The following is a 27,528-nucleotide window of genomic DNA, read 5'->3' on the forward strand; positions in this document are numbered from 1 at the left end:
AACTCTCTCCGTTAAGTTTGGTTAGTGTGGCAGGACTGACAGATGAGACGCCAAGATCTGCAATCAGAAGTCTTTTCAGAAAGCAGTGAGTCCATCAGGAGAGAGCGAACTGTCTCAGATGCTGTTTCACCATCCAGTGTCAATGATATGTGAATTATAGGCCGACACTCTTTTACACGCACACACACACACACACACACACACACACACAAACCCTATTTCCTCAGAAGCGTTTTTTGCAAACAGATGCTTTCTTCATACAGCTATGTTTTCTTTGCCATGGAGATAAGTCTTTGGAAGTATGAAAACTTTCTCATAGAAAAGTTCACCAAAACATATTTTCCTGTGTGTTTCACAACATTACTGTTGCACATACACATAGTATCATATGAATTTCATTCCCAAAATGAGATATCCACCACTGAAAGTGTTGATGCCTACTCTTATAAAATTATTGCTGTCATTAAATTAAAGCACATGACAGGGTGCCATTGAAGTTATGAGCCATCCTAAGAGCTTTGCTTGCCAGATACTTACATTCATAAGGATAGAATAATCTGTTTTTAAAATATTGACTGAATGACTATTGAATTGTTGCATTTTTTCCAAAATGGATGCCTAGCATTTTTGAATGAAACGCTCATACTTAACAACTCACAGCAGTCTACAGATATATGAACAGAAACAGTGAGGTGCTAAAATTAAAATCTGTCAGTCATTACTTAAACTGAAAGCTGCACTGTGGAGACACACAAAAAAACACATTGACTGACAGGAGGCCTACTCACTTTAAGCTACTGTCCAAAAAAATTAAATTACTCTTCACTTCTATATCCTTTTCCAATTTATTTGATGTTTTCATTATGCACTGTCTGTCAGAGCTCATTTGAACGGCACGTACCTGAATTTAATTCAGTATAAACAGTCGAAGGCCTGACTTGGAAGGGATCGTTTTATTGAAATCACAGGTGCACCTGGGTCTGCTCTCCCCCTCCCTGTCTTCTTGTGGTATCTCTCAGTACATCAAGAGCCAGCCCGAGCTATCTGGGTAGCTCCACATTTCCAGCTGTGAAAATATCGCCCAGAGAACTTTAGCATGAATTGTTATTCATTCAGACTTAAAATAAGTAGCTGAAGCTGGAGGGCGTCATTTGATACGCTCTCAGCACCTTGGTAACCTCTGGCTGTTGTCTTGATGGCAGGCAGACATCTTGTGGACTCTGCTGGCAGGTGGATAAGGCTGATCACACACCTTTAGGAGACGTTGTTTTCCAGCCACTGTGTTAACACTATGAGAGGTAGGCCATGAAGCCATCATGATGAACGCTACAATGAGCTTGAGGTCAAATCTGTTGTTTTTTTTTGCATCTATTTAAGCACAAGATCTGATGGAGGGAAGAGCGTTTGAATTTTTCTCTCTGTCAGCAAAAAAAGCGTAGTAGCAGTGCGCCAAACCTCTTGATTGTGAGGAAGGAAATGTGCAAGTTATGATCAGATTAGGCCCTGAGTAACCACAAGCCTTAAAGCTAACATGATAAACATTGTAATAAGCCTTACTTCCTTAACAAGGCTGAGATATAATGAGGCCATAATAATGTGGTTCTGTAACCATCCGTAAAGACACAAACAAATTCTGAAAGGTACGACAAACTGCTGTATCTGTCTCCTTCATCAGTGTTATGCATATGCACATGTTCACTGATCCACTGCTTCTAACCTCTGTTTTTCCAGTAAAGGTTTTTTGGGCAACAGTCTGCTTTGCATTCAGACTGGTGAGCTGCCTAGTCTTCTGCTGTTGGCCACTGAGCTGCAGCAGGTGGGGATTAAGTGCCTTGCTTAAGGGCTCCTTGATAGTAGAAGTTGAGGAGGGAGAGAGCATTATTCTTTCACTTTCCCACCAACCGAACTGACAACCTTCCAGTCACAGGCTTGCTTCTCTAATGGCGCATATCTGAACTAAAGCACGTCCACCTTGAGTTCTTCATTCAGAGCTGAAATACCAATTTATGAGGTTCAATGCTAAATATTCACTGTGGAAATATGAAATTCACATCATTTTTTCCTAAATGTAGATGATTCGCTCCACAAAAACATTACTATTTTCTAAGTAAAAGTCTTAAGATGTCTCATAACTTCAGAAACTAACCAATAATAGGCTTCACTGTTATGTCATCAATCATTTTGTGAGAGTATGTGTTAGTTTTTTCAAACGGTGGATATCTCATTTTGGAATTAAACTCTTCATTCACTGAGGGAGTCCCAACACATCCAGTAGATATGTCTTTGTAGACCTATTCTGGCTGTAAATGATCTTAAATAATGACTGATATAGTATATTTGAAAATAAACCGCGTTATCTCAGTGTGAGGCAGAGGTGTGAATGCGTAAATGTGAAACATAGTTCAAATTTGCTTTGCCATATCTCTTTTCAAGTAAACGACAAAAATCTTGTACCGGGGAGGATAGAAGAACTTTCTGTTCCTGTGTCAGAACGACAGTGAAATAGTGTGACAACTCTCTTTATCTTGAGAAAGGAAATGTTCAAGTTGTGATCAGATATGAAGTTAATTCGTTAACCTAGGTTCGGGAGCAGGGCCACGCCTCAACCACACCTCTAATCACCTGCCCAGCCTACTTACACCTGGTCAACCCATCCTGCCCTGTTTGTCACAGATCTCTCGACCCACCCTCCCTTTCCCTTCCTTTCATCCATCCACCTTCCTACCTCGTCCCTACCCCATCCCTCCCTCCGCTCATCCCTACCCACATCCCTTCATCCTCTCTTACCTCCTCCCCTCATCCCTTCTTGCTCAATCCGGTGCATACCTCTCCCACGTGTCATTCTAGGTACAGTCTGGGGGCCTGTAATCAGCTCGGGTGGAAACGGATCCCTCCGCCCGGTCTCCAGTACGTCCTCCCAGACCAGCCCAACAGACGACATCCTCCTTCCACCTTCACCCCTCCCCTTTACATCCATTCACCTGTCCTCAACATCCAATACCTCCGAATTTCCATTAAACCTTTAAATGACATATTGTTGTGGCGTGGTCCCGGCTAGTGAAACCTGTCTTGTGTTCTGCAGTTTTCATTTGAGCAGGAGGCAAAAACATCAACATCATGATAGAGGTGAGGACAGGGGTTTTACCCAGCTTATATCTTAGCCTTGATGGGACACTGGGAACAGATAATCTACCAAACAACATTGCACAAGCATCCTCTTGGCAAATTTTTGTTTTGGTCTCTTGGGTCACAATGAAACTACTGATAAAAGTATCAGATGAGGTCATACATAAACAGAGGTTTGCCAAGCAGGTTTACAGCGTTTCTTTGGCATCATATTAAGCATTTGAAGAGTAATGATGCTGTCAATAAATAGAGATTACATATGAGTTCATGGAAGTAGATCATATCCATCTTGTGAGGCCAGCAATACTTCAGCCCTACTGTCTGAATGGTTTTGCAATAGCTAAGGTGTGTGTGTATGAGAAAGAGAGAGAATGTGTGTGTGTGTATGGAGACCATTTGGGAACACTGTCCTACTTTTTGTCTGAGCACAGTCTTTTTCCTCCTGACAGTGGTCACGTCTTCCCATGGCGGAGGCTGAGCCACAGTCTTGGAATCCAGACTTGTCCTCTCCTTTCCTGTGGACAGGAGCTTCTGTTTGGCAGAGTCCATCTCCAGACCGTTGGGCCACACCAGCCTTAGTGAGCTTTAATTCTGCAGAGCTCAGAGAGCAAAGGAACGGCAATGCATGGTTCTTGGACAAACACACACACTCACACATTCGTACCTGCATGTACACCACACACACACACACACACAAGCACACTGTACATATAGGTTCCTATCAAGTTCTCACAGTTACAGCTATTTGAACTGGAATTTGTATGTGCTTCTTGCTGACAGATATGACACTGCAGCATGCTAAACTGTGGTTTACTTTGCTGTGTTATGTATATACTGTATAATATGTTCTCTATATACTGAATATTACAGCCATAATTGTATTGTATGTAGTTGTAGTAATATTGACCTGCCAATAAAACCAACTTCAATTGAATTGAAATTGAATGCCATATTGCTTTATTTTGGAAAAAAAACAATATATTTACTCTTTTATACATTTCAGTCAGGCTGTGTTAAGGTCAGTGGATGCAACTGACTGGACCACTGACTTGATGAAACGACCTGAAAGAAAACCAGTTATGAGGGAACAACTTTTATACTAAAGGATAATGTGAGCATAAAGTTGAATGTATACAATTATTTCCAACCATATTTGTGCAAAATATATAGTTTGTGGGAAGATCACAGACATGAGTCACCTAATATGATGATAATTGTTGAACACAGACACTGACACATCAGTGTGGCTTAGGGATCATGAACCTCTGTTCCCATATGTGATTTCAGTTAAGGCCCATGGTCCGATCTATCGTGACTGCTCCAGGAATGTCCGTTTGCCTGTCCATTGGCTTTTATTGTTGTCATTTTCCTTTCTTCTTAATAAACATGTAATTTGCGCTGTGATTGATGGCCTTTTTATGACTGTTATTACTTTCCCTCTTTCCTTGTTGCCGTGTCCAATGGCTAAACCAGCCAGCGCTCTCAGCCCCCGAGGTCCCCATAAAAGTGATGGGCTAACGGTAAAGGCCCTCTTCCACCAGGCCAGCTCCTCTCTGCCTCTCCTCCTGTAATTCCCATTACAGCCTTGGGCTCCAGGAGCTCACATCCCAAAACCTGTTCTCTCTTTTCCTTCTCCTGCTCTCCCACCACCTCTTTTTCCTTCTTCAGCGACACACGAAAAAACCCTGTTGTCCGCCATTCAAAACAATTACAATAAAGTTTGTGGCTCAGGTATGAGAGGCGCATACTTGAGTCCAGACTCAGGAAGTGATGTAATAGACATACCTGTGCTGTGTGGTCAGTTTATTTGCATACCGTTAGGGTAGGCTATGCTGTGAGCAAAGGGAAATGACCACCATTATTTTTAACGGTGTAGATGGAGAGTTTTACATACTTTGCATAAAAAAGTTCTGTAATAGAGGTTTCAGTTTATCTTGCATTGATTTGTACCAGATGCTATTGATTTGCACTTTTCTTAAAAATTGGGTGAAATATCAATTTAAATCTTTTCAGGACGTAGCTACATTAAAGTGAGAACAATTTTGAGTATCTGATCCAGTCACTGGTCAGTGGGATACATTTAAACACAAATGTACTTTTCATCATCATCATTGCTAAAAAGCAATATACATATAATACATTACAGTAGCGAGGACCTCTTAAGTGAATTTTCCTTTATTTTTGCCAAACTAAAACAAATAGGCCTACAGAGCCTACAAGCTATGAACAGACCTTATGAACTGTGTTTGATTTATGCAATACATAAATATTTCTAATAGTGAAATAATTTTATTTTGGCTCCATACCTGAAGGAAAAAGAGTGACCAAACTATTCTTGAACCTCTGTAATGCAGGTTTATAAAGAAGAAGTCTGCTGATTGATCTCCTTTCCCTTCCAAGGGAATCTAATGACTTCTTCATACCTTTGGAAGCCCACTGGTCACATTTCACTTCAAGTTCAGTGAGCCACGCTTTCAAACAAATCCTATTTTTATTCACTGTCTTATGACGTGATAACATCAGAATACCGTAATGTTACCTCGGGGGCCAAGCGACAGACATAGAGGCTCCTCAGAGAAAGCCATGGCTTTGAACAAGGAATGCCAATAGAGATCTCCAAGGCTCTGCGCCGTTACCACAGAGGCATCAGTGGGAATTATTATTACCAATTTATGTGTATCACAGGCCACTAAATAAGTCTGATTTATGCTGAAGGGTGCACCAGTTGACTCAATTAGAAGTCAACCTGCGGTCACAGATCTTCTTCAGAAGTGGCTTCTCACATGATGAAAATTCATGGGAATATAAATCCAGAAAAGATATGTAAAGAGTGTCCACAGTTAACTACAGTCTAGACTTGCTCCTGATTGACGTCTCAGCAGAATTGCAAATGCACTTTATCAGTGTTTGCATCATGGTTACACACGGTCCCTCCATACATATGTTCATTCCAGCTGAAATTAAGAATGTAGTATAATGAAAAACTGGAATGTAAATACTCTATGAGGAGGCATTAAGACACTAAGTAAACACTATCTAAAATAGTCAGAAAAGACAGTTGCATCGTGTGACAAACAAGTTTTTTCTTCGTGCTCTGAGGGTGATGTTATCAGTGATGTTACTAGATCTTCCTCCTCACATGATTGTGGTTCCGAAGCCACATCTTATGCATATGTGATGAGTGCTTCCTTGTCTTGCTCTTTATAAGACTGAAAAGGTGAGTGGTGTGTGCCACTGATCTTCAGTAGCTCAACTGGACTCAGATCTCACCATGCACCTCCAACATACACTGGTAATGCTGGTACTTGTGCTGTGTCTTGATGGTCAAGGTAAGCTACAGCAGAACATTACAGCTGTATCTATGTTTTTTTTTTCACAGAAAACATGATTGCATGCAGTCGCAGTACACGAGGAACTGCAGTCCATTCTGTTTTTTGTGATATACAGTACAAGAGCATATGATGTCTGATCTTAGTCTTGTAGGTTGAAAGTATGACATGTTATTATTATGTTTCTTTCTAATATTTTATCACCAGTTCACACAGTGGAAATCATTGGAGGCCACGAGGCTGTCCCACATAGCAGACCATACATGGTGCTTTTGGTGCGGCGGTTTCATTCCACCATAAGACATTGTGATGGCTTTCTCCTGAATGAGGACTTTGTGATTACTGCCGCCCACTGCCAAGCCAGGTAAGTTCAGTTCAGTTTATGTTTACCTGCTGACAGGGGTGCTGCTAGGAATTCTGGGTCCCCTGATAAGATTTGAGACTGGGCCTCTCCCCACCCAGATGGTCTAACTTAGTACAATATCACCTCAACTCTCTGAGGGAGCACCTCCAGGTTGGGGCCCCCTGAAAGTTAGCTACTTTTTCCCTCTACTACTGCCTCCCTGCCTGCTGATGTAACAGCAGTATAAAAATACACAGCAAAAAGAATCAGCTGATTGTAAATTCCACATGTGTATTTGAGGTGCAACTGGTCCAAAGCAACTGTCTGTGCTATAAAATTATAATTTCCTTAATATATACCGCATTATGGCTTTTATTATCAGATAGAAAAATGGCTTCATATAGTGTAACATCTATTTTACAATACAATATTTCATTCAACATCATTTTGTGGATAGAATGCTCTAATATACAAACCAATCAGTTCAATACAATTACTGCACCCATTTAATTTTGCCGTTTCAGCTCCTATGAGGCCTTATTAGGAGTTCACAATTTTCACAAGCATGGACAGCAGAAGATATCCATTGAACAAGAATTTCCACATAAAGACTTCAACAAGACTGGAAGAATGACAAATGATATAATGCTACTTAAGGTAAAGGGAAAAAAGATGATTCACTTTAAAGTCCTTGTAGTTAGTAATGGAACGTTCTATATAGTCTTTGCAAGTGCTCTATTTGAATACATTCATAAAAAATAAGCCTAATATATAATAAACATCGCTGAACAATAATCAGGGAATATCTTAGGCATCTGAGCATTGGAGGAATCTGAATTGATATTTTGGCTTGATGTTTGTATTTTCTATCTCTCCCTCTTCCTCAAGTTGAGCTCAAAAGCAAATGTCACCGACTTTGTGAAACCCATCGGCCTTGCAGGCCCCGGCGATCGCATTCTACCACAACACTGTCTGGTCTCCGGCTGGGGCACTTCAAACAGCACAACAAACAAAATGACTACCAACCTCATGGAAGTGAACGTAACACTGGTAGACGAAACTATTTGCAATCGGGACCACTTGTACTGCTCTGAGGGAGACACTGGACCTGCCCCTGTAAGTATATTTGTCAGTTAACATGGAGAGCTAAACTAGACTCAGTCATGATACTAGACTGTTGTTGAAGCAATGTGTCAGTCACTGCGTATATGTGCTTCCAGGGAGACTCTGGCGGTCCACTGGTCTGTGGAGATGGCAAGGCGTACGGTGTGGTGTCCTTCACCTATAAACCACATCCACCCTCAAATCGCAAACCAATCCATGGTTTCACTAAGATTACTGACTACAAAGCCTGGATTGATTGGACCATCGCCTTTAAAGGAAAAATCAACCACAAATGAAATTAAGATTGACACTTCTGGTTGCTTGACCAACTCACAACATATCACTATTGTGAATTTGAATTAACTGTAGCAATTTTGCACTTTGACCCATCCCACGTAGCCACATCCAAATTCCCTTCTACTGGTTCTGATTCAAAGGCAAAATCCAAATTGAGAATTTAAATGTCAATTAGATGACTTATGCTTTATTTGAAATAAATTAATAGATAAAAATAAAAAGCATTACTTAGAAGTGGGACTGTCAAAAAAAAAAAAAAATTTAGACTTTTTGGCTTGCTGATGATCAATACGCTTTTCAACATATTTAGGCTAATTAAAAATCCAATGTTTACTTCATTGTTTACAAATGATACAAATGTAAATCACCCATTCACATTTGTATCATTCGAGCTTCACAGTTAAACCTCATATTTAGCAACTTGGGTCAAAAACTGAAAGTATGTCGATGAGTTGGTAATTTTGAGAAAAAAAAAAAAAATAACAGCGCTATGTCTTGGCTTTTCTGTGCTATAGGGCTGCTGTTTTATAGCTCTGTTAAATTGGAATTAAGTGTGCTATTAACTCTTTAAGTAGGCTTTCAATCTTAAACTTTCAGTCAATGTAATGATGGGCAAATTTAAAATATAGACCAAGAGTAAACAGGTTTTTCAAGGCTAGACCTACATAAGCTCTGTTGCCAGCCAGGACACACGTTTCAAATCAGGCCCATTGGTTAGAAACAAGTGTACGCACTCTTAGAAATAATCTTTTCTGAATTTATATTCTCATGATGACATGTCTTGTTATGTACTTATGAATTATACTCGAATATACTGAATGAATGAATTACTTATGAATTATACTGAATTTCTATTTGTCTCTAAAGGCTTTCCTGCTCTGTATACCCACTTTTAGATCTCATCATAACACAGGATCCTTTAAGTTTTCTTTACACCATCTCTTGACTGTATAATAAACTGTTGCTTTCTTATGTTGGCGTGATCAGTGCTCATGTACATTTTTCCTTTTACAATGTGGATTAAAGCAACAATTAAGGCAACACTGCCCCCTTGTGACGAAAATGCATTCAAACAGCGAAACAATGTTCAAAATGGACTTCTTGAGCTCAAATGGAGAACTCACATAATCTGTTATCTTTGACAGTTCAGAAGTTTCTAGCATGACAAAGTGTCTATCCAGCCAGAACCTAGACAGAACCTGGAGCTGCATCACTGACAAAAACACTGACAGCACCTGGGGTTGCTTTCCAAGGATATGAGCACATTATCTGGTTCAGAACCACACCTGTATGAGATAAGAGCTTATTTAGGTGTAAAAGCACCTTCCCTTTGCAAACAGCACATATGAGACAGCAGCTGGTATAGGGATTGAATGTGTGATCTCTTGGTTATGGGATGGGCCCTTTAACAACTAGGCCATCCTACCTCATTAATGCTTAAGGCGCCTCACCAATATTTAAACTCAAACTTATTCTACATGGCCATGAGTTTACTAATCTTAAATGTCATTTGATATCCTGAAAATAGTAATCATCATGCTCCCATTGATACACAAAAAAAGAGGGTGCAGTTAGTTGTTTTTCCTATCCTCTTTAAATCACAGCCTCATTTAGCATATTGGGACAAGAGGGTGAGGATTTGTAGTTTCCTTGAAACATATTGTACTGGATTGGAAGACATTCGCCAGTGAACCACATACCCAAAAGCCAACTATTATAAAGACGGCTCGGAAAAATCTTTCAGGAGTAAAGCTGTACCTGTAGGAGTGACAATAATATTCATTTATTCTGGTTGAAAGGCCCCTTAATAGTTTAGTCTTAAATTACTGCAACTACTTGGATTATTTTACGACATTCTGAGTAAAATGTGTACAGTATATGAAGGCTATTAACTAAAACCGGGGATTTGTAAAGACTTTTTTTATTTCAGAAAAATACAAACATGAAATTATAGCATGCTTTAAAAAACAAAAACATACAAAATCAATATGATGCTTTTAATGAGAACTCCATTTGTATTGTCAGAACACTTTTGCCGAGAAAAACTTGAGGACAGATCTGGCCTGCTTTACAGTCATCTATCACAGTGCTTAAAACGTGGGTAGCATCTAATTTCAAAACCAAAAGTACCATTTCTTGATGTCCAGATGATTAAGCAAACAAAGTCTCTGTTGAAACCAAATGGCTTGAGGAGGAAGCATTGTGTTTATCGCTTGAAGAGGCTTAAGATAATTAACGGCCTATGATCCATTGAACAATGACTGTATATTTATTTAGCAGAATATCAACTGTGTATTTACTCCTTATCCTATTTTCCTTTACACAGAATGCTCAAACAAGAACGGCAATATGCTCCCTTCGCATCAGAATCACCACTGCACAGGGTACAGCGGCTTCAAACTTCAAAAGGTGTATCCATTTTCTAGTTATACATTCCCTGCCTTCTTGGCCCTGTCTGAATGTGTGTGTGCAGAGCTCAAAGTGAGACAAAGTGCACTTAGTGTAGCGGAAATCAAAATTTGTTCTCTTCAGATCAATTACAAAATGAGAAGGCTTGATGGAAAACAAAAGCTAAATCAAAAATAAAACTTGGAAAAAGACCAGCGAAGACGGCTTGGCGTGCAAGCCGGCCCTCCCCTGAACTTATCCAGGACTGCTCTTATCTATATAAATGGTTTAACATAATGATTTTTCAACGTTTGGTGCAGTAGGTTCTGCACTACAATGAATTCCAGCGAGGTCTGCTGTCATCACAATGGGCTGCGTATCAGGGGGGTAATAAGGGTGCTGCCTGGATAACAGACATCCACCAAGCCAGGCTACCAACCACCGTCGTCGCCTATGGGGAAGAAATTGGAGAGATGCAATAGGTTACTTGGACTCCATGGAAAGGTGGGGAGTTTCTCGAAGAGGCCTTGCTATTAAAAACACTTTGTCACTTCAGATGGTCACTTCTTTTTGGTAGCAAGTCGCCTGGATAATTTGAAGTCAAAGTGAGAACTACTCCATGATACAAATACCAATGTTAGAGAAATTGATGAAAATCAATTGCTCAAAGGATCCAAATCATTTCTACTAAGCTAGCACTAATGTTTAGAGACTCTTTACACACTTATGTGTGGAAATTGAGACTTTCAGTGCTGCGAGACTAACATTTACAAAGAAGTATTTTTGTAATGCATCTGACATAACAGTCAACTATAGACTATCAGAAACAAATATTTAAATCAATAAGGTGATGTGGTTCCATTGTGTGCACATGTTCTTGTCTTGTAATAGTAAAAAGCAAATTGTTCCTAGTTAGACAACCAAGCCCCAAAAGAGAAGGAAAAAAAAACATACCGGCTTCAGGGCAACACTGCCACCAGTGCCAAGAATGAGCTTCTATGGTCGATCGTAAAAATTGAGCACAATTGGCTAAACAATGTTATTTTGATTATTTACACTACATGTAGTACATTTACCAACAACCAAGCTTGACCGCACTGGTTAGGGAGAAAAAAAAAATAAAGGCACCACTACACACCATTTCCCATGATGATACCAAAAGCTTTTGGATTTGGTTATCCATCACCATAGGGGGAACCTGGGGAAAGGCTCAACATGGAGTTTTTGCAGACTGTAGTCAGCCTACCTTTGAACCCACACTGCAGTAGAGTGCTAAACTGGACTATCAACATATTGTTTCGTCCAACATATTTCAACTACAGGGGGCCTTACTGGGCGTCAATGAGCACATCACCACCTCCTGTTCAAAGAAGAAAAAGCCCTTTGATTAATCAGGTCCCATGCAGGCTCTGCACCCAGGCACAGGGTGGAGGAAGGAGGTCCAACATCACCCAGCATGGGATAAATAAAAATCCTGCAAAACCTGCCCTAGTTTGAGGCAATTGTTTGGATGCCGATACCGTTTTTAGAACTCAATATTGACCAACTTGCAAGAGACTGTTGATTAAAATATGCCCCGTCAAGGCAGATGAACCCTAGATCTTTCACTTAGTGCAACCACGCTCAAGACCATGCATGGGGGGAAAGCTGGCCTGATGATGAAGCCACTCCAATTAAAATACTGAGAGAGCCGTCTCTGGACTGAAAACAATGCATGGGCTGAATCCAATCAGCAGGATGTGGCTTGACACGCACCAGGTTAGCTGCCTATTGCTAACTAATGGTGTTCATGCTCAATTAAGAAGCCTCACCATAACTACCATGGCTGTCTCTGTACGAACCTCCTGAACGCTCTCCATATCCTGTTCCTTGGGTTCTGTAAAGCCAAAAAAGAGAAAAGGGCTCAGTAAAGGAAATAAAGACTCAAGTGAGTCAACTACAATTTATGAACAATTAAAACAACTATTTATGCTTTGTAGAACAAGCTAGCAACTTATTGGTCTTATCAAAATACATTAATTGATGACGAATCTTGCAACTTGAGCCTGAGTGACCACAGGAATTATTTTGAGATTCAGTATTCACCTGTCTCTGTTGTAGTAACCTCGGTCCTGGTAGCCACCTCCACTTCTGTTGTCATACCTTCCCCCACCACCTGAAATCACAAATATTCCCAATAAGTACACAATTACATGAGACAAATTCGTACCCTTACGTTCATTTTACAATGTTACAAGAAAAGCCAACAATAACTTGCCTTGTGAGAAGCCACGGCCTCTTCCACCACCGCCTCGTCCCCTGCCGCCAAAATATCCACCTCCTCCGCCTCCACTGGAACCTCCTCGGAAGCCTCCACCAGAACGACCCCCACCGCTCGACTTGCCGGCCTGGTCCACACGGATCTGCCTGCCATCGAGAGACTATAGAAAAGACAGGGGATTAAATGAGCAGGGAAAACGCAGGGGGAACATGTATGCGGGGTTTCTGTCAGACATTTTTTATTTGCCACAGGATTCCAGACAAGTAGAACATTTGCCTGACATGTTTTAAATTGGCTAGAATACATTTAAATGGTAATAAACAATGCAAACCAAATGCAATGAGCCAACAAGTGCATTTTATTAACAGTGGAGTCAACAGAAAGGGAACTGTATTGTTTGTGGGCCTTTTGGTTTATAGTAGGCTATGAATGATTTGCAATTTAGAAAAACAGGTTTGCAATTGCATATTAACTTAGGCAAAATTAATATATTTGTATTCCAGGGCCATCAGAAAAAGCTATGTTCTATTAACTGAAAATTAATAAAATAGCAATTATGAAAAAAAAATGAGGCTAAATGATCAATAGGTCCAAAACTGATGCTAAATTCCCCTCTTATTTTCACTGTGACTTCATATGATGACGTCCTACAGCAATCTGGTGGAGTCTTGCTGCCTTCATGTGTTCCTTGTAGCTTGTACTTACAAGTTTGACATTTCATTCAAGTACTTTTTACTGAGGTAAACTACATTGTGCTCAAGTACTTTTAAGTCAGGAAAAAAAAAAAAAAAAAAAAAAAAAAAAAGGACACTGAAACAAAAGTAGGTTTTTAGTGACTATTTTAGAAACCAAGTACTACAGAGCTACTTTGTGCTGTAACAGCATAACGAAGAAGAGAATATTCACATCCATTTTGTAATTGATAATTTAATACATTTATTGGCTAAAAGTTGTTGTATGAGTATGACCTAAATGTTCAACAAAGTGAGAATGGGTATCATGTAAAATTCAATTTTCCCTGTTTGTATTTACCACTTTTCTGGGTTGTTCAAGCATGCTCTACCCGTGATCACAATATTTCTGATAGCATCTGAAGGCAGCATCTGCTTGCTATCCATGTGCCGGTCTGCATGGTGCAGAACACGTGCACTTCTGGACCCATAGTGCAATTGTTTGACTAAAGTACACTTAAGATTATGCTGCATAGCTGATTGGAATAATTTTATGACCTTTTTCCCCCCTCTTCAGAGCAGCCTTGATCAGACAGGATGCGTGTTGTAGGCTTGAAAACTCGAGCAGCACCGCTCTGCCTTGATTTTGTGAGGCCTGCACATAAACGGCATAGGCGCTGGATGCGTCCTTTTCCTATCACTGGGCAACCGCAAAGTCAGCTACGTTAATTAGATAATGCAGATAATAGCATTAGCTAATGTCGCTAGCTAACTAAAGAAGAAAAAACAAAAAAAACTTACCATCCATTTCAATCGCGGTACTAATTTGTCTCCAAGCCTGGTGGCGTTTATTTCATCATGATTATGCTCGTGAAAACGTGTGATTCAGGGTGGGCAAAAACAGCTACTACAAACTTGTCCTCCATTTTCTGAGATTACAACGGACCTAACGGCAGAATCAAGACCCCTCCTCTTTTTTCCTCCGATTGGACAGCAGAGAAAAAAGCGACAGTGACGTAGGCGCTTTTCTGTTCGGAGCGCATCAAAATAGCATCCTTTTCAAATCGGAGCAGCACACTACCCGCTTCCTCCAAAAAAAAAAAAAAAAAAAAAAAAAAAAAAAAGCGAGCCGCGTGTAGCGCAAACGCTTCAAACACATTGAAAACAATTAGGGAATGGCGCCCCTTCTTGCCAAAAGTGCGGCCCGTTTCGTCAACGCATAAACCCATGTTTTATAGGTTACGCATTGATGTGTCACATTTCCCGCCCGACATTTTGGCCGACTATATCTTTATTTGTCGGACAACGGTTTACCAGCCAAAAATAGGCATATACCGGCTAACGGAGACCCTGCATGTACCATCAAAACCAAAATTTCAGGGTTTCACCATTTCCCCACACCGTAGAAAAATAGGAGGCATTATATTCACAATTTATTTAGGGTTATACCAATGATTTACCTTGCCATTCATAGCCATCATGGCATCCTTGGCTTCATCTGGATTCTCGAAGGTGACGAAACCAAAGCCGCGGGACCTCTGGGTCTCCCTGTCTTTGATAACGACAACTGAAGAAGAAACTTTAGTGAGTGTGTGAACTCGTTAACAGTAACTTAAGACCTACGCAGTGATAATTACATACATTTTTCCAATGAGCCAAAAATTATTCAACTTGCCTTCAGATATCTGCCCATATTTGGAGAACACATCCTCCAGAGACTGTTCAGTGGTGTCAAAGCTGAGGCCACCCACAAATAACTTCCCCTCGTCAGAAGACATGATTAATTTCACCTGTAGAAAGAAAGGGAAAAAATAAGAGTATAATGCAAGGAAGATGGCTAGCAGGCCTACTTATCAGCAGGCAGGATTAGCTCCTCGCGCTCTCGTTACGTGCTAGGCCGAGATTCAACCCCCTTTGTTCCCATATTATCTATCTTCACCACGGCGAATAACGATGCTAACGACGATCCATCCTATCATCATTCCTGGTTGAATTAACTTTAGTTCCAAAACAGTAACAAGAAGCTAAATGAAATATTTACTTAACTAACGATATAGACGATGCGGTCCGTTACAGCTAGTCACGAGGTAGCTAGCTAGCTCTAGCCGCCAGGACGGTCCCGTTACAAGGATGCTATGTTAGCTAGCACCTGGCCTTCTCTAGGCTTCCCGCGGGTTCTAACCAACCGCTTACATCTCCAAAGACTTTGTGCATTTTTCTTTTACCATTGAGAATTATATAGCTAAGAAAATATTCTAGCAACATAAATGTAATGTAAAGCTCAAAATTACCCCCGGGAAAACTCCGTTGAAATTACTCGGCGCACACTACCTGACTGAGGCCAGAGCGCAGACAGGAAGAAGACCCTTATCCGAGGCCGTTTCCGATCTCCAGACACGCCTACCAGATTGGATTTGAGCAGATTCAAAAAAATAAAAGCCTCTGGTTAATGCTGTGAGTTTGAATTTAAAAGCCGGCTAACTCGAAGTTGTATCGAATTTTTAATATCTCTTGTAACATCACGGACAGAAACTAACGTTAGACTTAGTGACGTTGCCAAAAATATACAATTACGCTTGTGGTAGGCCTAGTACTGCAATTCATATCCCACCATGTGCACGAGCCACAATAAAACAAATGCAAATAAGTCAACCAACAGTCTGAATTCATATTTTACTTTATTGATCACTGGTACAATTTACAATTCATTTTGATCAGTTTATTAATCAGTAGCACCATGTGTACCATTTCCGTTACAGTGCCTAATATAACCCGCAACATTATATTGTCAGGGAGTAATTTGGCACAGTGAATGGGACTACGACATTAAGGCATCTGCAGCCTACAGTTTTATTCCATTTATTTTCACACTGAAGTGATACTACAAGGCTTTATCCAACACAAACCATATACAATCATTTGGTTTAGACATTCATTAGAGCTAAGAGCTTTTTTGTCAGACAAAATTTAAAATCTGAGTTTGAGTTTAAAAAGGTTTGACTATGAAAAGTTGTAAAAGACACACCGAATTACAAATTTAGTTCAGGTGACTGCACACAAGATGAGCATCTTGCCATATCCAAGGAAGACCTCCAGTTCCAGCTCCAGACTTAATTTCATCACCTACCAGACTCGTGGACGGACCAAAGAAAGATTTGACTGTAAAAGGTTGTAAAAGGAAGTGCTCTCTCTAATTGAATGACAGGTCACTCCTTTTGATTTGCTGCTGAACTACTTATGATTTTAATGCAATTTTAATGCCTCATTACCCTCCACAGTAGTTCACAACAGTTTCATCTGATGCAGAATTAAGCCTATCTGATGCAATTAGATTTACCCATATACAAATAAAGACAACCACACAGATGATCTTCTCAAGTGTTTGCCTCTTCGCTTTGCAAGCCTTGACTGATGAATCTGAGCAGTCCCTCTTCCATTCTTTAGGCCTAGCCATCCTTTGCAGAATCTGTAGGAGAGATATCAAATTAGTGACAATCAATTCTTCTGGTAAATTGGTTATTCTGCAACACTTTATCGCCCTGCAACCAATACGGCCTATCAACATCTGCGTTCTGCATTAGGTTTGAATACTATCAAAACCAGACTAGACACTCAAATGGGTGAGATCAACTCAATCTCCGCTGGCACCAGTTTGAGGACTCGTACTAACCTGGTCCTGGATGTAAAAGGATCAAGGGCACTGAAGTAACCCTGCAGACCCAAGGGAGAATCATCCTCATCCAAGTCTTGGTTTCAACCTGAGTAAGTGACAGGAAAGAGCAGTTAGTTTTAAACACACCAACTCAGGTGAATGAAATGGCACAAAACAGGCATGCAGTTGAATATCAGTATTAATCTACAGTATCAAGACAAAGTATAGAGTAATGGTCAAGAGTTTGTTTTAAGGATAAAAAGACCAAAACAAGTATTCTTCCAAATTATTTTTTTTAAAGCTAAAACACTTTGAAACCAAACAAATTACAGTGCACCAAAGGGATACATTTGACACGCAAAGCAAAAAAAAATGTGAGATCATTCTACACGTTACGATGAAGACAACTTTGGAATCAATAGGACAACCATTAAGTTAGGTGAGTTTCAGAGATGAGGTGGGGTCAAAAGTTGTGGAAGATAGCAGGTTTTACACTATGGGTATTTGAGCAAATTGCAGATAGTGGAATTTTCCAAAGCTCCTTGTCATTTTTAAAGGCTCCTGCCTTGTTTTATTTATGAGAACAGGCCCCAAGACAGGATGTGCTACTGGACGACATCATTCATTTCTTTAGGAATTGGGCGGCAACAGCCAAGGCCTGGCAAGAAGTGACAGCACTGTTTGGGCATAGTGGAAAGAGGTAGATAGGAGATAAAATGGGACATCAAAATGAGAACTATTTGAGGGATGCGAACAGGAGAGCAAAAATCGTTACCTCACATTACTGGCCTATCTCCAATTATGAACTAGCCAAGAGCAGCTTTCGCCAGAGACCAGAGGATTCACGTGTCGGTAGGCCCAACACTTCATTCTCCAAGGACTTTGTTGATTTCCAAAACGATAGCGGCCAGAGCTCTTGGGTGTAATGAAGCATTATGACAGAACCAGCAACAGCAGCACCAGTAGAACATTTCAGTTTCTAGTCTAATTGTCGCATTAACACATCCCAGCTGCCCACCCCGACTACCCAATCTAGCCTTAGCAGCCCAACTACCTTGGGAGATCATTTTACAGTCTCCAAATAACCAATCCCAAAGATGCTATCTTTTCCTCCAGGAAACTATACCCAGCCACCCTTACGAGATCCCACACTTGATGGCCACCAGTCCTTCGCTAAAATAAAGACTCATTATGTCACTACATTCTGAGCAGATTTATACTGTCAGAGCATCACATTTCAACTGGGCTTTTTTCTTTTGAAGGCACAAGAAATCAGAACAATTTCATCTGGCAGTTTTAATAGGGCTTCATGAAGCCAGAATAAACAATAAAAAAAAAAAAATACTGGTTACACAAAACAGAGCACATTGCTTGAAGTGACATTTTTCTTGAAGTGGTGGTCTTGAAAGATCAGTCCAAATGTTGCCAACTGCAGAAGACTGCAATCAGCATCTTCTATAAGCATTTTAAATATATTTTTAAAGGGGCTAGAAAGCACTTTCATTTGACTTAATGATACACTTATTTCCATAAGATCTTTGTGTCATCTTTGTATATAGTTTACTGGTTTTCGAAGCACTTACAGTCGTGTCTTTCCCATGATAACATGATTTTGGGCCGACATGGCCTAACTACCTTTCTGAGTGGCAAATATATCATTGCCTTGCTGGCTAAATAAATCATTCTCCAACGTTTTACATCTATAAAAGTTGTAATACTGAGGGATCTAAACCTTAAAGCCTCTAGTTATTTAGTTTCATTTCCACACATAAGATTTTGTTGCTAACCAATATTATCCAAAACTCTGCCAACTGACTGGAGTTGTGTGTGAAATGCCTGCTATTATGAGCATGACAACTCTATCCGCAAGTGCAAGTATCTTGCTGATGTCATCTGTATAGCTTTCTAGATAGAGGACAAAAACATTCATTATCAAATGGTCAAAAAGCAAATGATGGTTTGTCTAATGGAGCCAAAATCAAAACTAACAATGCCAATAAAATTACATTTATTTTGTTATTTTGTTGACAGGGTATATAAACCTATATTATTTTCTGAATAAGGAAGTGTTATGCTTGAAAATAATAGTTGAGGATTTCAAATGTAAGCCAGCTGAGCGCATCATCTGACTGCCCATTTTGGCCACCAGAGCTGGCTATGAGTTGAAACAACCCAACATGACCCATATCAACCAAATGCATGAAGTATTCCATGAATTGCCAACCAATCTCTGTATAAGGTTGTTTCAGTTTTGCGGGAAAGCTTTCAGGACAGCTGCATCTCAAAAACCGATGTTACGGTAACAAAAGTAAGAAAAAGGTATTGACCAATGAAGATGTGTTTCGATGACAGTTTTTATTTACTCTCTCTTCACTATCTAGCCCCTTTAACAAGTCAGAGATAATTTGATTGTATAGCGAGTGTTTACACATCTTGAGCAACATCATGCAAAATATTCTGATAGAAATCAGTGCTCCCAGCAAGCATTCAATCCTTGCTTCTCTAAAGGAATGAATTACAGAGCTGAAGGGACATTGGCATAGACCTTGAGGGTATAATCACAGCTTGTCAAGCTTCAAGAGCAGGTTTAATGGTTGTTGTTTTTGTGAAAGGACCATAATTCGCTACTACTCTAATCAAAAGCAAAGGTTTAACGAACAATTTCATGACTGATATTTTGAGGCTTCAATTTATCATCATAGACTGAATTTCAGGTTGAAGCTATCAGGCTGTGTTGAATAGAGTCAGAGATCTCACCAAGCAGTTCAGCAAACACTTTCAGCAAAAATAAAGGCCTTTCTATTTTAAATCAATTTTGAGTCCTTGTCCAGGGTGTAGTCACATTTAAACCAAAAGGGAAAAAAGAAGAAAAAAATATATTATGACCCTTACGCAGCATAAAGACTAAAACTAATTCATATCCTACAGGATTCTAAACTACTCTCTTGAGAGGATACAGAAAAACTTCCAACACTTAAACAAGGGATTCATGGTACTGCAAAGTCTGTTGAACCATGTAGCCTACCACAAACAAACAAAAAAAAAAACCCTCTCCCAAAAATCAATCAAAAAAGGTCTTCGAGGAACATCTTTTAAAAAACAGCCAGGGGTAGTGATGATCTTGCAATCACGAAGTTTTTTGTGTTTTTACTCGCGTGAGGCTGAGGACAAGAAGTAGGCACAAGTGTAAAGACACTGAAGCAGCATTCGGACATTTTTTTTCCACACAGAACAGTCAAAGCTTAGAGCCTAAAATGTTTTGCATCACAGCTCTATCAAATCGTTCTCTCATAGCAGTAAGGAAGTATCACGTTGACGGACAATATAAGCGTGCTTTTGACTCTCTAAAAAGGCAAAACTTGAGATTTTTTGCACCAACAAATGAAAATGGCCGCTGGATAATCCTGATTCTACTTGGATAGATGGATAGATGGATAGATGGAAATCTTTGAGGGGATGTTGACTACTTTTAACATACTAATCCACGAGGGTAAGTGCTTTTGGGTTTTCAGCAGCAGTCTTACTGAGGCGTGATGAGGACTTTTCATATTTCAACATGGCTGCACAATAATGGTGAAAAAACTACATAAGAACCTACTTTAGTTACATCACTGATACTCACCATAGCTGTCATAGCTGTTTCTGTATGATCCACCAGAGCTCTCTCCATATGACTGACTTCTGAAATGTAGGAGGAACAGGAACATTAGGCAGTGAGAAGAGATTTATAATACAATGATTACTTAGAAATAAGAGGGGACTTAGTCACCTCATAAATCATAGCTTAAAGCTCATTAATTGTGGTGTTAATGTTCAACCATGGATCTGTGCTGCTTTTAAGTGATGACCAATTGGATACTGCATAACAATCGTCTTTACTGATTCATGAAGGATAAATTCTCTTTTCGGTTGCCCCAGGGTTTCTGCAGGTTTCAGAAAGCCAAATTTAAGACTTTTTTTCTTTTAAATGCTACCTGTAATTGAATTTAAGACAAATTAAAAAATACTAAAGAAACAAAGCTGGCAAAACCAGCAGATTTCTGATTGAACATAGCTAATGAAAGTCATGAAACTATAAATGGGCAGTATAAGAGAAAGGACATCAGGAATTAATTGTTAAGGGATATGATGTCCAACTGTGCTTAGCTTAGCAGATATGATGCACATTGTACTACTAACCCTATTCTGTATTAATTTAAAGTGGACATGCAGCAGAAATAAACATGTCATTACATGGTAAAGACAATAATACCTCCAATTACTGGATTTAAGGCATTTTAATACTTTACTATTACTTTAATACTTTTTAAAGGCCTTAAATTTCAATAATTTATTTTGAAACTTTTTAAAAGGACCAACGGACACCCTGTGCCCCTTTCCACGGGGAAGGGTGCAGGGTCAGCTACAAAACAGCACCTCTGGGGCTGGAAGGGATTCAGTGTTTTGCTCCCTGCCTCCGCACTTGTTACACCACCCTGCTGCCTAACACTGCACTGTTGCCACCAACTGTATCTACAACCAATTGATTGCCTGCTGTAATCAACCAAGCTTGTCAGTGATACCACCTATAATTTTCACCTGTTATCTCTGTATCCACCGTTTCCTGAGTATCCACCACCACCACCACTCTTGTATCCACTCCCGTAGCTCCTCTCTTCACCGCTTCCATAGCTCCTGTCTCTGCCATAGCCTCTGTCGCCACCAAAGCTTCTGTCTCTGCCATAACTGTTATCCGCTACATAGTTGCGGTCTCCATAACTCCTGTCACAAAATCCTGTGGAAAAAAAACCAAAAAAAAAAACAGTCAAAATACAGTTACAGCACACTTTTCATGAGATAAATAGCCAAATATGAGACATTCTTAAACAGAGCCTACTGGAACTGATCTTTTAATGAGCCCAGGAACAAACCTGGCCCTCGGAGCCAAAATAACCCCCATCCACCCAATCTACATTTTTTTTTTTTTTAAGAAGAAAACACTGAATCATTTCACTTAAAAGGTAACACATTAGAAAATAAACATGTTAATTCTGCATTCTTGTAAAACCATACTCGTATTACAGTACAACCATTTAGAACACATGTTAATGACAAGACAGGGCATGGACTTCAAGCAAATAGGGTTTGAACCGCATTGCAAGGCCAGCCCTTACCTCCCAAATAACCTCACCCACCTCTTCCTCTACCCCCTCTGGGGAATCCACCACCACGGCCCCCAGGGCCGCCACGGAACCCCCCGCCGGATCGTCCTCTAGGCTTCCCTGCTTCATCCACACGGATCTGTCTCCCATCAATAGTCTGTGAGGATAAGAGAATCAAAAAACATGCAAATGAGAGGTACAGATGATACCAACATTATTGTTATTAAGGCCAGTCTTGGAAGTACAAAAAAAAAAAAAACAGTCATGCTCAACCTGCCTTGTCTACCTCTACTTCAGTTAGTGATTTCCTACATTTCCCTGAGTTCCTTACAACAACCCCAAGAATGTGCCTGAACTTGTTCCATTTAGCTGTGGGTTATGCACGTAGGTGGAGAGAGCAAAGGCGGTAACGGCAGCAAGACAGCAAGTTTGTCCAGTTTTTCCAGTTCCAAAAAGTGAGAGCTACGCCTCTACTCAAAATGTAATGGCTTGTGGCTGCATTGGATTCTGCTTTTAAACTCCATTGTAACAGCTCTGCAAATATCTCAGTGTGACCTCACATTGTCCAGGGGTCCATTCCAGAAAGCAGGTTCAACAAACTCTGAGTCTAACCCTGAACTCTGAGTTGATTAACCCCGAGATAGGAAACTCCATGTTTTCGGTTCCAGAACAGCTGATCTGAGTTAGTTCAATCAACTCTGAGTATGTTCACTCTGAAGGCCCTGACACACCAAACCGACTTCAAAGAACCAGCGGCGACGAAGGCCGACTGTTGCGTCGCCTCACGTCGCCTGCGTCTGGTCCAAAAAGTTGCACTTGAACACAAAGACTACAGCCGACGGCCAACTAGCACGTACGTTCTGCGCCTGCGTGAGGGGAAATAACTCTCCATACCTTATGTCTGATAAGAAGTTGCAAATGGCACTGGCGTTGTCAGCCCTTGGTCTTTTGGTTGTGGAAGAAGAAAGGAAGAGGCGGAGGCGAAAAATAAGGAGAAACCGCACTAAATGGGTGAAATCATGAATAACGTTACTCCAGCGACAGGCTCAAGGGGCTTTCCCGAACCTGTGTCGAGAGCTGGAGATAAATGAAACCTCCGATTTTAAAAATTTCGCTCGGCTCTTTCCTGTTCAGTTCCACATGTTGAAGGAATTTATCAGTCCAATCATCCAGAGGCAAAACACGAACTACCAATCAGAGTGATCTCTCTCACCGACGGCTCCGACGCCGATTCAACATGCTCAATCGGCCGGGACACACCGCAAAAACTAGGGACACCGACGCTTACCAACGGCCCGACATTGCCCGAAGGCCGACCGTCGGCCTGGTGTGTCAGGGCCTTGAGTTAATCTCATGCGTGGTGAATGAAAAAAGCCATCATCAATGGAGCTCTGATACTACGATTCACCATGGCAACAGGTAAATAAAGGCAGAGCCTCCATTTTAATCCAGTGGACGTAGAGATATTAATGCATGTGTATGCGGACGGTGCACATTTATCTTTAAAAAAAGAGCCTGAGTCAGAGTGGGGAAAAGTGTCAATAAGTTAACACAATAAAGTTTTATTCAGTGTTGTCCATTAATTCATTTTTTACCAGACTTACATTTCCTTAATGGATGATAAAGTGGTGGAATCTGACTGTGTATTAGGCTATAGCCTACATTACATTTTAAATATATTTGTTCAGCTTTAATCTGACGGGGACAAAACACAGGGGTCAGCAACTGAAGATGAAAAATATAGTTAAAGATTTAAAAAATATATAGATCAGAGACAGAGAGACATGATTGTAAGCTCACAATCTGATCCAGTAATAATGCATTTGATGATTTGCACTTGAAAAGGCGTCAAGGTTAAAATACAGTAGATTTTAAATTTTTAGACATCTATTTGTATCTTGGCTCAACAGCATTCAGTGACTTTATTTCAGCTACTTCAACAAATGTAGTAAATTTAAACATTGTCACTGAAATGCTGTTAAAACATGTTAAGACTATGCACCCTATTTAAAAAACTCACTTTCAAACTACATTCTGCAGCTGCACCACGATCCTGCTCACTCAGAAATATTAACATATAATCTCCAATATTATAGGAATGATGTTCCATCAGTGCGACCAATCACATCATGAGTGATAAGAGATAATTATTCATTGATCCTATGTCTAAAGCTTCATACCGATTTTGTAAATTTAAACTGATATTACACATTATGTGCAATAAACATTTCAGTGCAGGAACTGTTCTAACAAACTGACAGCTGTCTTGTGTGCACAGAGTCACAGTGTTATAAAAAAAAAAAAAAAACTTCCACTTGCAAAAAGGACATGCAAAGGTTTTATTCTGAGCTGAGGGTGAATTCACGCTGTGTAGGCTAATATTTGAATGTGAAGGCAAAAACCGCTGTTCAAAGAAATGACTGATGCCCATAAAAGCGGTAACTTTAGATAGTCCTTGAGTAACAAACTAATATCCAACCAGGATTTTGATTCTGACATACAGTAAACCTCCGCTAATTAATGCGCTTTGATACGGATTGAATGAATGAGGAAATGAAACAGCGTGTCTGGCTCTGTAAGAGGGAGGAGACAGAGAGAAACTCAGGGTTTGTTGAAGAAAACCTGCCAGCGAGCAGGTTAGGTTCAACCCAGAGTTTAAGTTACCTCTCTTTCTGGAACTGAAAACCCGGAGTTTCCCTCATCTCAGGGTTAACAAACTCAGAGTTGTCACTAAACCCGCTTTCTGGAATACCACCCAGGTCTAGCCAGTCGTCCAGGGGAATAATAAAAATACACCACAAAACAGAAATGGAAGGTAAATCGCCAATACCTGTTTATTAACAGTGTTGAAGTGTTCTAGGGTGTGTTTTATTTAAGTGTTGATGATACCTCTCATATCAACTTCATTCAATACATACATTCTTAGGTCCAATCACAAGAATAAACTTGTCCAACCACTCACCCTTCCATTCATGGCAGTCAACGCGTCTTTCGCATCTTGAGGGTTCTCAAACGTAACAAAGCCAAATCCCCTCGACTTCCTTGTGTCACGATCTTTAACGACGTCAACTGAAAAGATGAGTAAAGTCAACCAGATTAGGCAGTGTAGATTCAGAGAGTTTTTCAACCACATTTACTTGTGTCTTGAGTCTGAAAACAGGTGTGTACCATGCAAGCACCAACATGTTCAAAACCCAGGAAAGACTGGGAGCGAGAGAGGGTGTCTTCCCCCTGATTCTGACATACAGAGTAAACTTTCCTCAGGGGAAACATAGAGTTCATGCATTCAACATGAAAGCTACATTTAAACTCGACACGATGACTACCAAGCTTTCCTTTATTCCTGTCAGAGCCATCATGCTGGTACTTCTGCAAGTAAATACAATTGAATTGCAGTGAGATTTTGAGGCAGTTGGGGTTCGAGCATCATACCTTTGACAATGTTTCCATACTTGGAAAATGCATCTTCGAGTGAAGTCTCATCTGTGTCGAAGCTCAGTCCACCGACAAACAACTTGCCTTCGTCAGACATCTTGGGTGATTCTTTGAAAACAATAACAACATTACTAAAGACAGACTCAAATGAAAATGCAAAACATAAGGGAGCTCCTACAATTTGACTGTTGACTTAACACTAATCAATTTAAGTTAATGCTAAATTCGCCCACTGAAATTCGGTCCGATTTCCATAGCCGTGGTTTGAGCCAACTTGCTTGCTTGCTTAACCCAGTTATTTTTGTACACTACCCCACCCTGTACGGCTGACACACAGACTGTAAAAAATGAAGGCTGACGACTAGAATGCCAACTACTCTGCTACTGGATAATCACGTTAGCTTAGGGCAATATTAACTGAACTAGCGAAAATTGTTTCCTGCTCAGCTCGAGTTACGCCGTCAGTGCTCTTTACACCTGGTCAATTTCCAACACGGATGAACTGAAAGTCGTTTTTATTCTGCAGTGCTAAGTCAAGTAGGCACCACACTACTTATTAACGTACTAGGTTAGCTGACGTTACCTTAGAGGACTAGCCTTAACGTTAGCTTCAGGTAACGTGTTAGCGACACAGTAAACGAATACAGTTTTTGTTGATTTAACAACGATGATTGGGTTATCTGAAATTATCAGGTAACAAGGTCAATTATGTCAAAAACTGCGCAACAATAACTTTAGTTACCTACTTTGTGGTTTGGCTTCGTCTGATATGAAAACGCTGCTTGCTAAAATGGCCTCTGCTGCAGCTCTTCCGCTTAGCTGAGAATTGTGACTGACTTCCTGGAAGGGAAAACAAACATGCTAATTCTCCCCTAGTCCACTACGTGGCAGCATAACACTTGGTCCAGTCCTATTTCACTGAGGAGGGGTTTTGAGTGCAAGATTAAAATACGAATGACGTTTTGCATTAGGGCAAGAATGAAAATCCATGTAAAAACCATACAGAGGCATATCATAAAAACAAGCATGCTCTAAATTTCGGTCCTTATCTCTGATATCAGCACTCTCACAGAATGAAAACCAGACATGGAAAAAAAAACACTTTTTTCCACTGCAGTTAAAACTATTAGTTAAGACTGTAGGCTAATAAACAGAGGTCCTCCAAAATCAAGAATTAAAGGAAGATGAGAGCCATCAACAATTAAATGAATAGGCTCTTTTGTAACTGCGATCATGGACTGTTTCAAGACCAATGTTGTTGCTGTAGATAATTAAGATTAAGTTTAGACCACAGTCGGGTTAAAAATAGCAGCAGATACTGCTGCAGTTAGCATTCTGACTTCTGAGCTACCTTTTTTTTTTTTTTCACCTCAGCACCTCCTACACACAAGCGCACCTCATAGCTTCCTGTACAAGACCACAGTTTTCCACTCTGGTAGACTCAGCCTATTAGGCTTTATTGACAACTTTAACTGAGGCAACTGAGTACCTGTAAAATTGGTCCACCGAGACATTTTAAACATATTGAGGAAGTAGGTGGATGTTTGTTTTCAGAGGCTACAGTGGTGACTTAATTGTGTCATTCTGATGGCTTTAATGCTGCATGCTTGTTGAAATGTACTGAATATATCAAATAAATTCAACTAACAAACCAGTCAATCAATCAATCAATCAATCAATCAATCAATCAATTTCAGGACAGGAATGTTGTCTATAGGCACTGCTTCTCCCATAAGTCTCCCAAATTATGAACATTACTGTGCCATTTACTCACTCTGACAC

General features: G+C 40.2%; 3 protein-coding genes across 6 annotated transcripts; 1 reads left to right on the forward strand and 2 right to left on the reverse strand.

Moving 5' to 3' along the window:
• The first annotated feature begins 6,339 nt into the window (after positions 1-6,339).
• LOC139932303 (granzyme B(G,H)) lies at positions 6,340-9,157 on the forward strand. The gene is made up of 5 exons (XM_071926027.2): positions 6,340-6,455; positions 6,663-6,819; positions 7,323-7,455; positions 7,687-7,914; positions 8,019-9,157. Exons 1-5 carry the CDS (start codon positions 6,398-6,400, stop codon positions 8,196-8,198), a joined length of 756 nt encoding a protein of 251 aa, XP_071782128.1. The 5' UTR covers positions 6,340-6,397; the 3' UTR covers positions 8,199-9,157.
• A 947-nt stretch (positions 9,158-10,104) lies between these two features.
• On the reverse strand, positions 10,105-15,902 carry LOC139932291 (cold-inducible RNA-binding protein-like). 2 transcript variants are annotated; one of them, XM_071926014.2, is made up of 7 exons: positions 15,810-15,902; positions 15,194-15,308; positions 14,979-15,085; positions 12,845-13,007; positions 12,673-12,742; positions 12,429-12,463; positions 10,105-11,038 (listed from the first exon to the last, which is right to left on the reverse strand). In XM_071926014.2, the coding sequence occupies exons 2-7, from the start codon at positions 15,294-15,296 to the stop codon at positions 11,019-11,021; spliced, it is 498 nt and encodes a 165-aa protein (XP_071782115.1). In that variant the 5' UTR covers positions 15,297-15,308; positions 15,810-15,902; the 3' UTR covers positions 10,105-11,018. The 2 variants fall into 2 exon arrangements, with proteins under 2 accessions (XP_071782115.1, XP_071782114.1); XM_071926013.2 differs by having other exon boundaries at positions 12,399-12,463.
• Positions 15,903-16,177: 275 nt separating this feature from the next.
• Positions 16,178-26,543, reverse strand: LOC139932262 (cold-inducible RNA-binding protein A-like). 3 transcript variants are annotated; one of them, XR_013505089.1, is made up of 8 exons: positions 25,980-26,016; positions 25,744-25,854; positions 25,274-25,380; positions 22,345-22,468; positions 21,749-21,944; positions 20,793-20,851; positions 17,189-17,276; positions 16,178-16,984 (listed from the first exon to the last, which is right to left on the reverse strand). XR_013505089.1 is itself a non-coding variant. In XM_078285560.1 (7 exons), exons 2-7 carry the CDS (start codon positions 25,841-25,843, stop codon positions 20,318-20,320), a joined length of 600 nt encoding a protein of 199 aa, XP_078141686.1. In that variant the 5' UTR covers positions 25,844-25,854; positions 26,493-26,543; the 3' UTR covers positions 18,452-20,317. The 3 variants fall into 3 exon arrangements, 2 of the variants coding, with proteins under 2 accessions (XP_078141686.1, XP_078141685.1); XM_078285560.1 differs by lacking the exons at positions 16,178-16,984; positions 17,189-17,276; positions 25,980-26,016 and adding exons at positions 18,452-20,331; positions 26,493-26,543; XM_078285559.1 differs by lacking the exons at positions 16,178-16,984; positions 17,189-17,276 and adding an exon at positions 18,452-20,331.
• Between the last annotated feature and the right edge of the window lie 985 nt (positions 26,544-27,528).

Source organism: Centroberyx gerrardi, chromosome 9 (genome assembly GCF_048128805.1).
Source record: "Centroberyx gerrardi isolate f3 chromosome 9, fCenGer3.hap1.cur.20231027, whole genome shotgun sequence".
Lineage (NCBI taxonomy): Eukaryota > Metazoa > Chordata > Actinopteri > Beryciformes > Berycidae > Centroberyx > Centroberyx gerrardi.

Excerpts from the sequence above, each read along its gene's own strand:
- LOC139932303 (XM_071926027.2), top strand. The coding sequence starts at position 6,398 with ATGCACCTCCAACATACACTGGTAATGCTGGTACTTGTGCTGTGTCTT. Across the intron at positions 7,456-7,686 it reads ATGATATAATGCTACTTAAG|TTGAGCTCAAAAGCAAATGT; the intron begins GTAAAGGGAAAA and ends CTCTTCCTCAAG. Across the intron at positions 7,915-8,018 it reads GAGACACTGGACCTGCCCCT|GGAGACTCTGGCGGTCCACT; the intron begins GTAAGTATATTT and ends ATGTGCTTCCAG.
- LOC139932291 (XM_071926013.2), bottom strand. The coding sequence starts at position 15,296 with ATGTCTTCTGACGAGGGGAAGTTATTTGTGGGTGGCCTCAGCTTTGAC. Across the intron at positions 15,086-15,193 it reads ATATGGGCAGATATCTGAAG|TTGTCGTTATCAAAGACAGG; the intron begins GCAAGTTGAATA and ends TTTCTTCTTCAG. Across the intron at positions 11,039-12,398 it reads AGACAGCCATGGTAGTTATG|GCGACGACGGTGGTTGGTAG; the intron begins GTGAGGCTTCTT and ends TCTTCCCCATAG.
- LOC139932262 (XM_078285559.1), bottom strand. The coding sequence starts at position 26,001 with ATGGAAATCGGACCGAATTTCA. Across the intron at positions 25,855-25,979 it reads GGAAATCGGACCGAATTTCA|AATCACCCAAGATGTCTGAC; the intron begins GTGGGCGAATTT and ends TTGTTTTCAAAG. Across the intron at positions 25,381-25,743 it reads GTATGGAAACATTGTCAAAG|TTGACGTCGTTAAAGATCGT; the intron begins GTATGATGCTCG and ends TCATCTTTTCAG.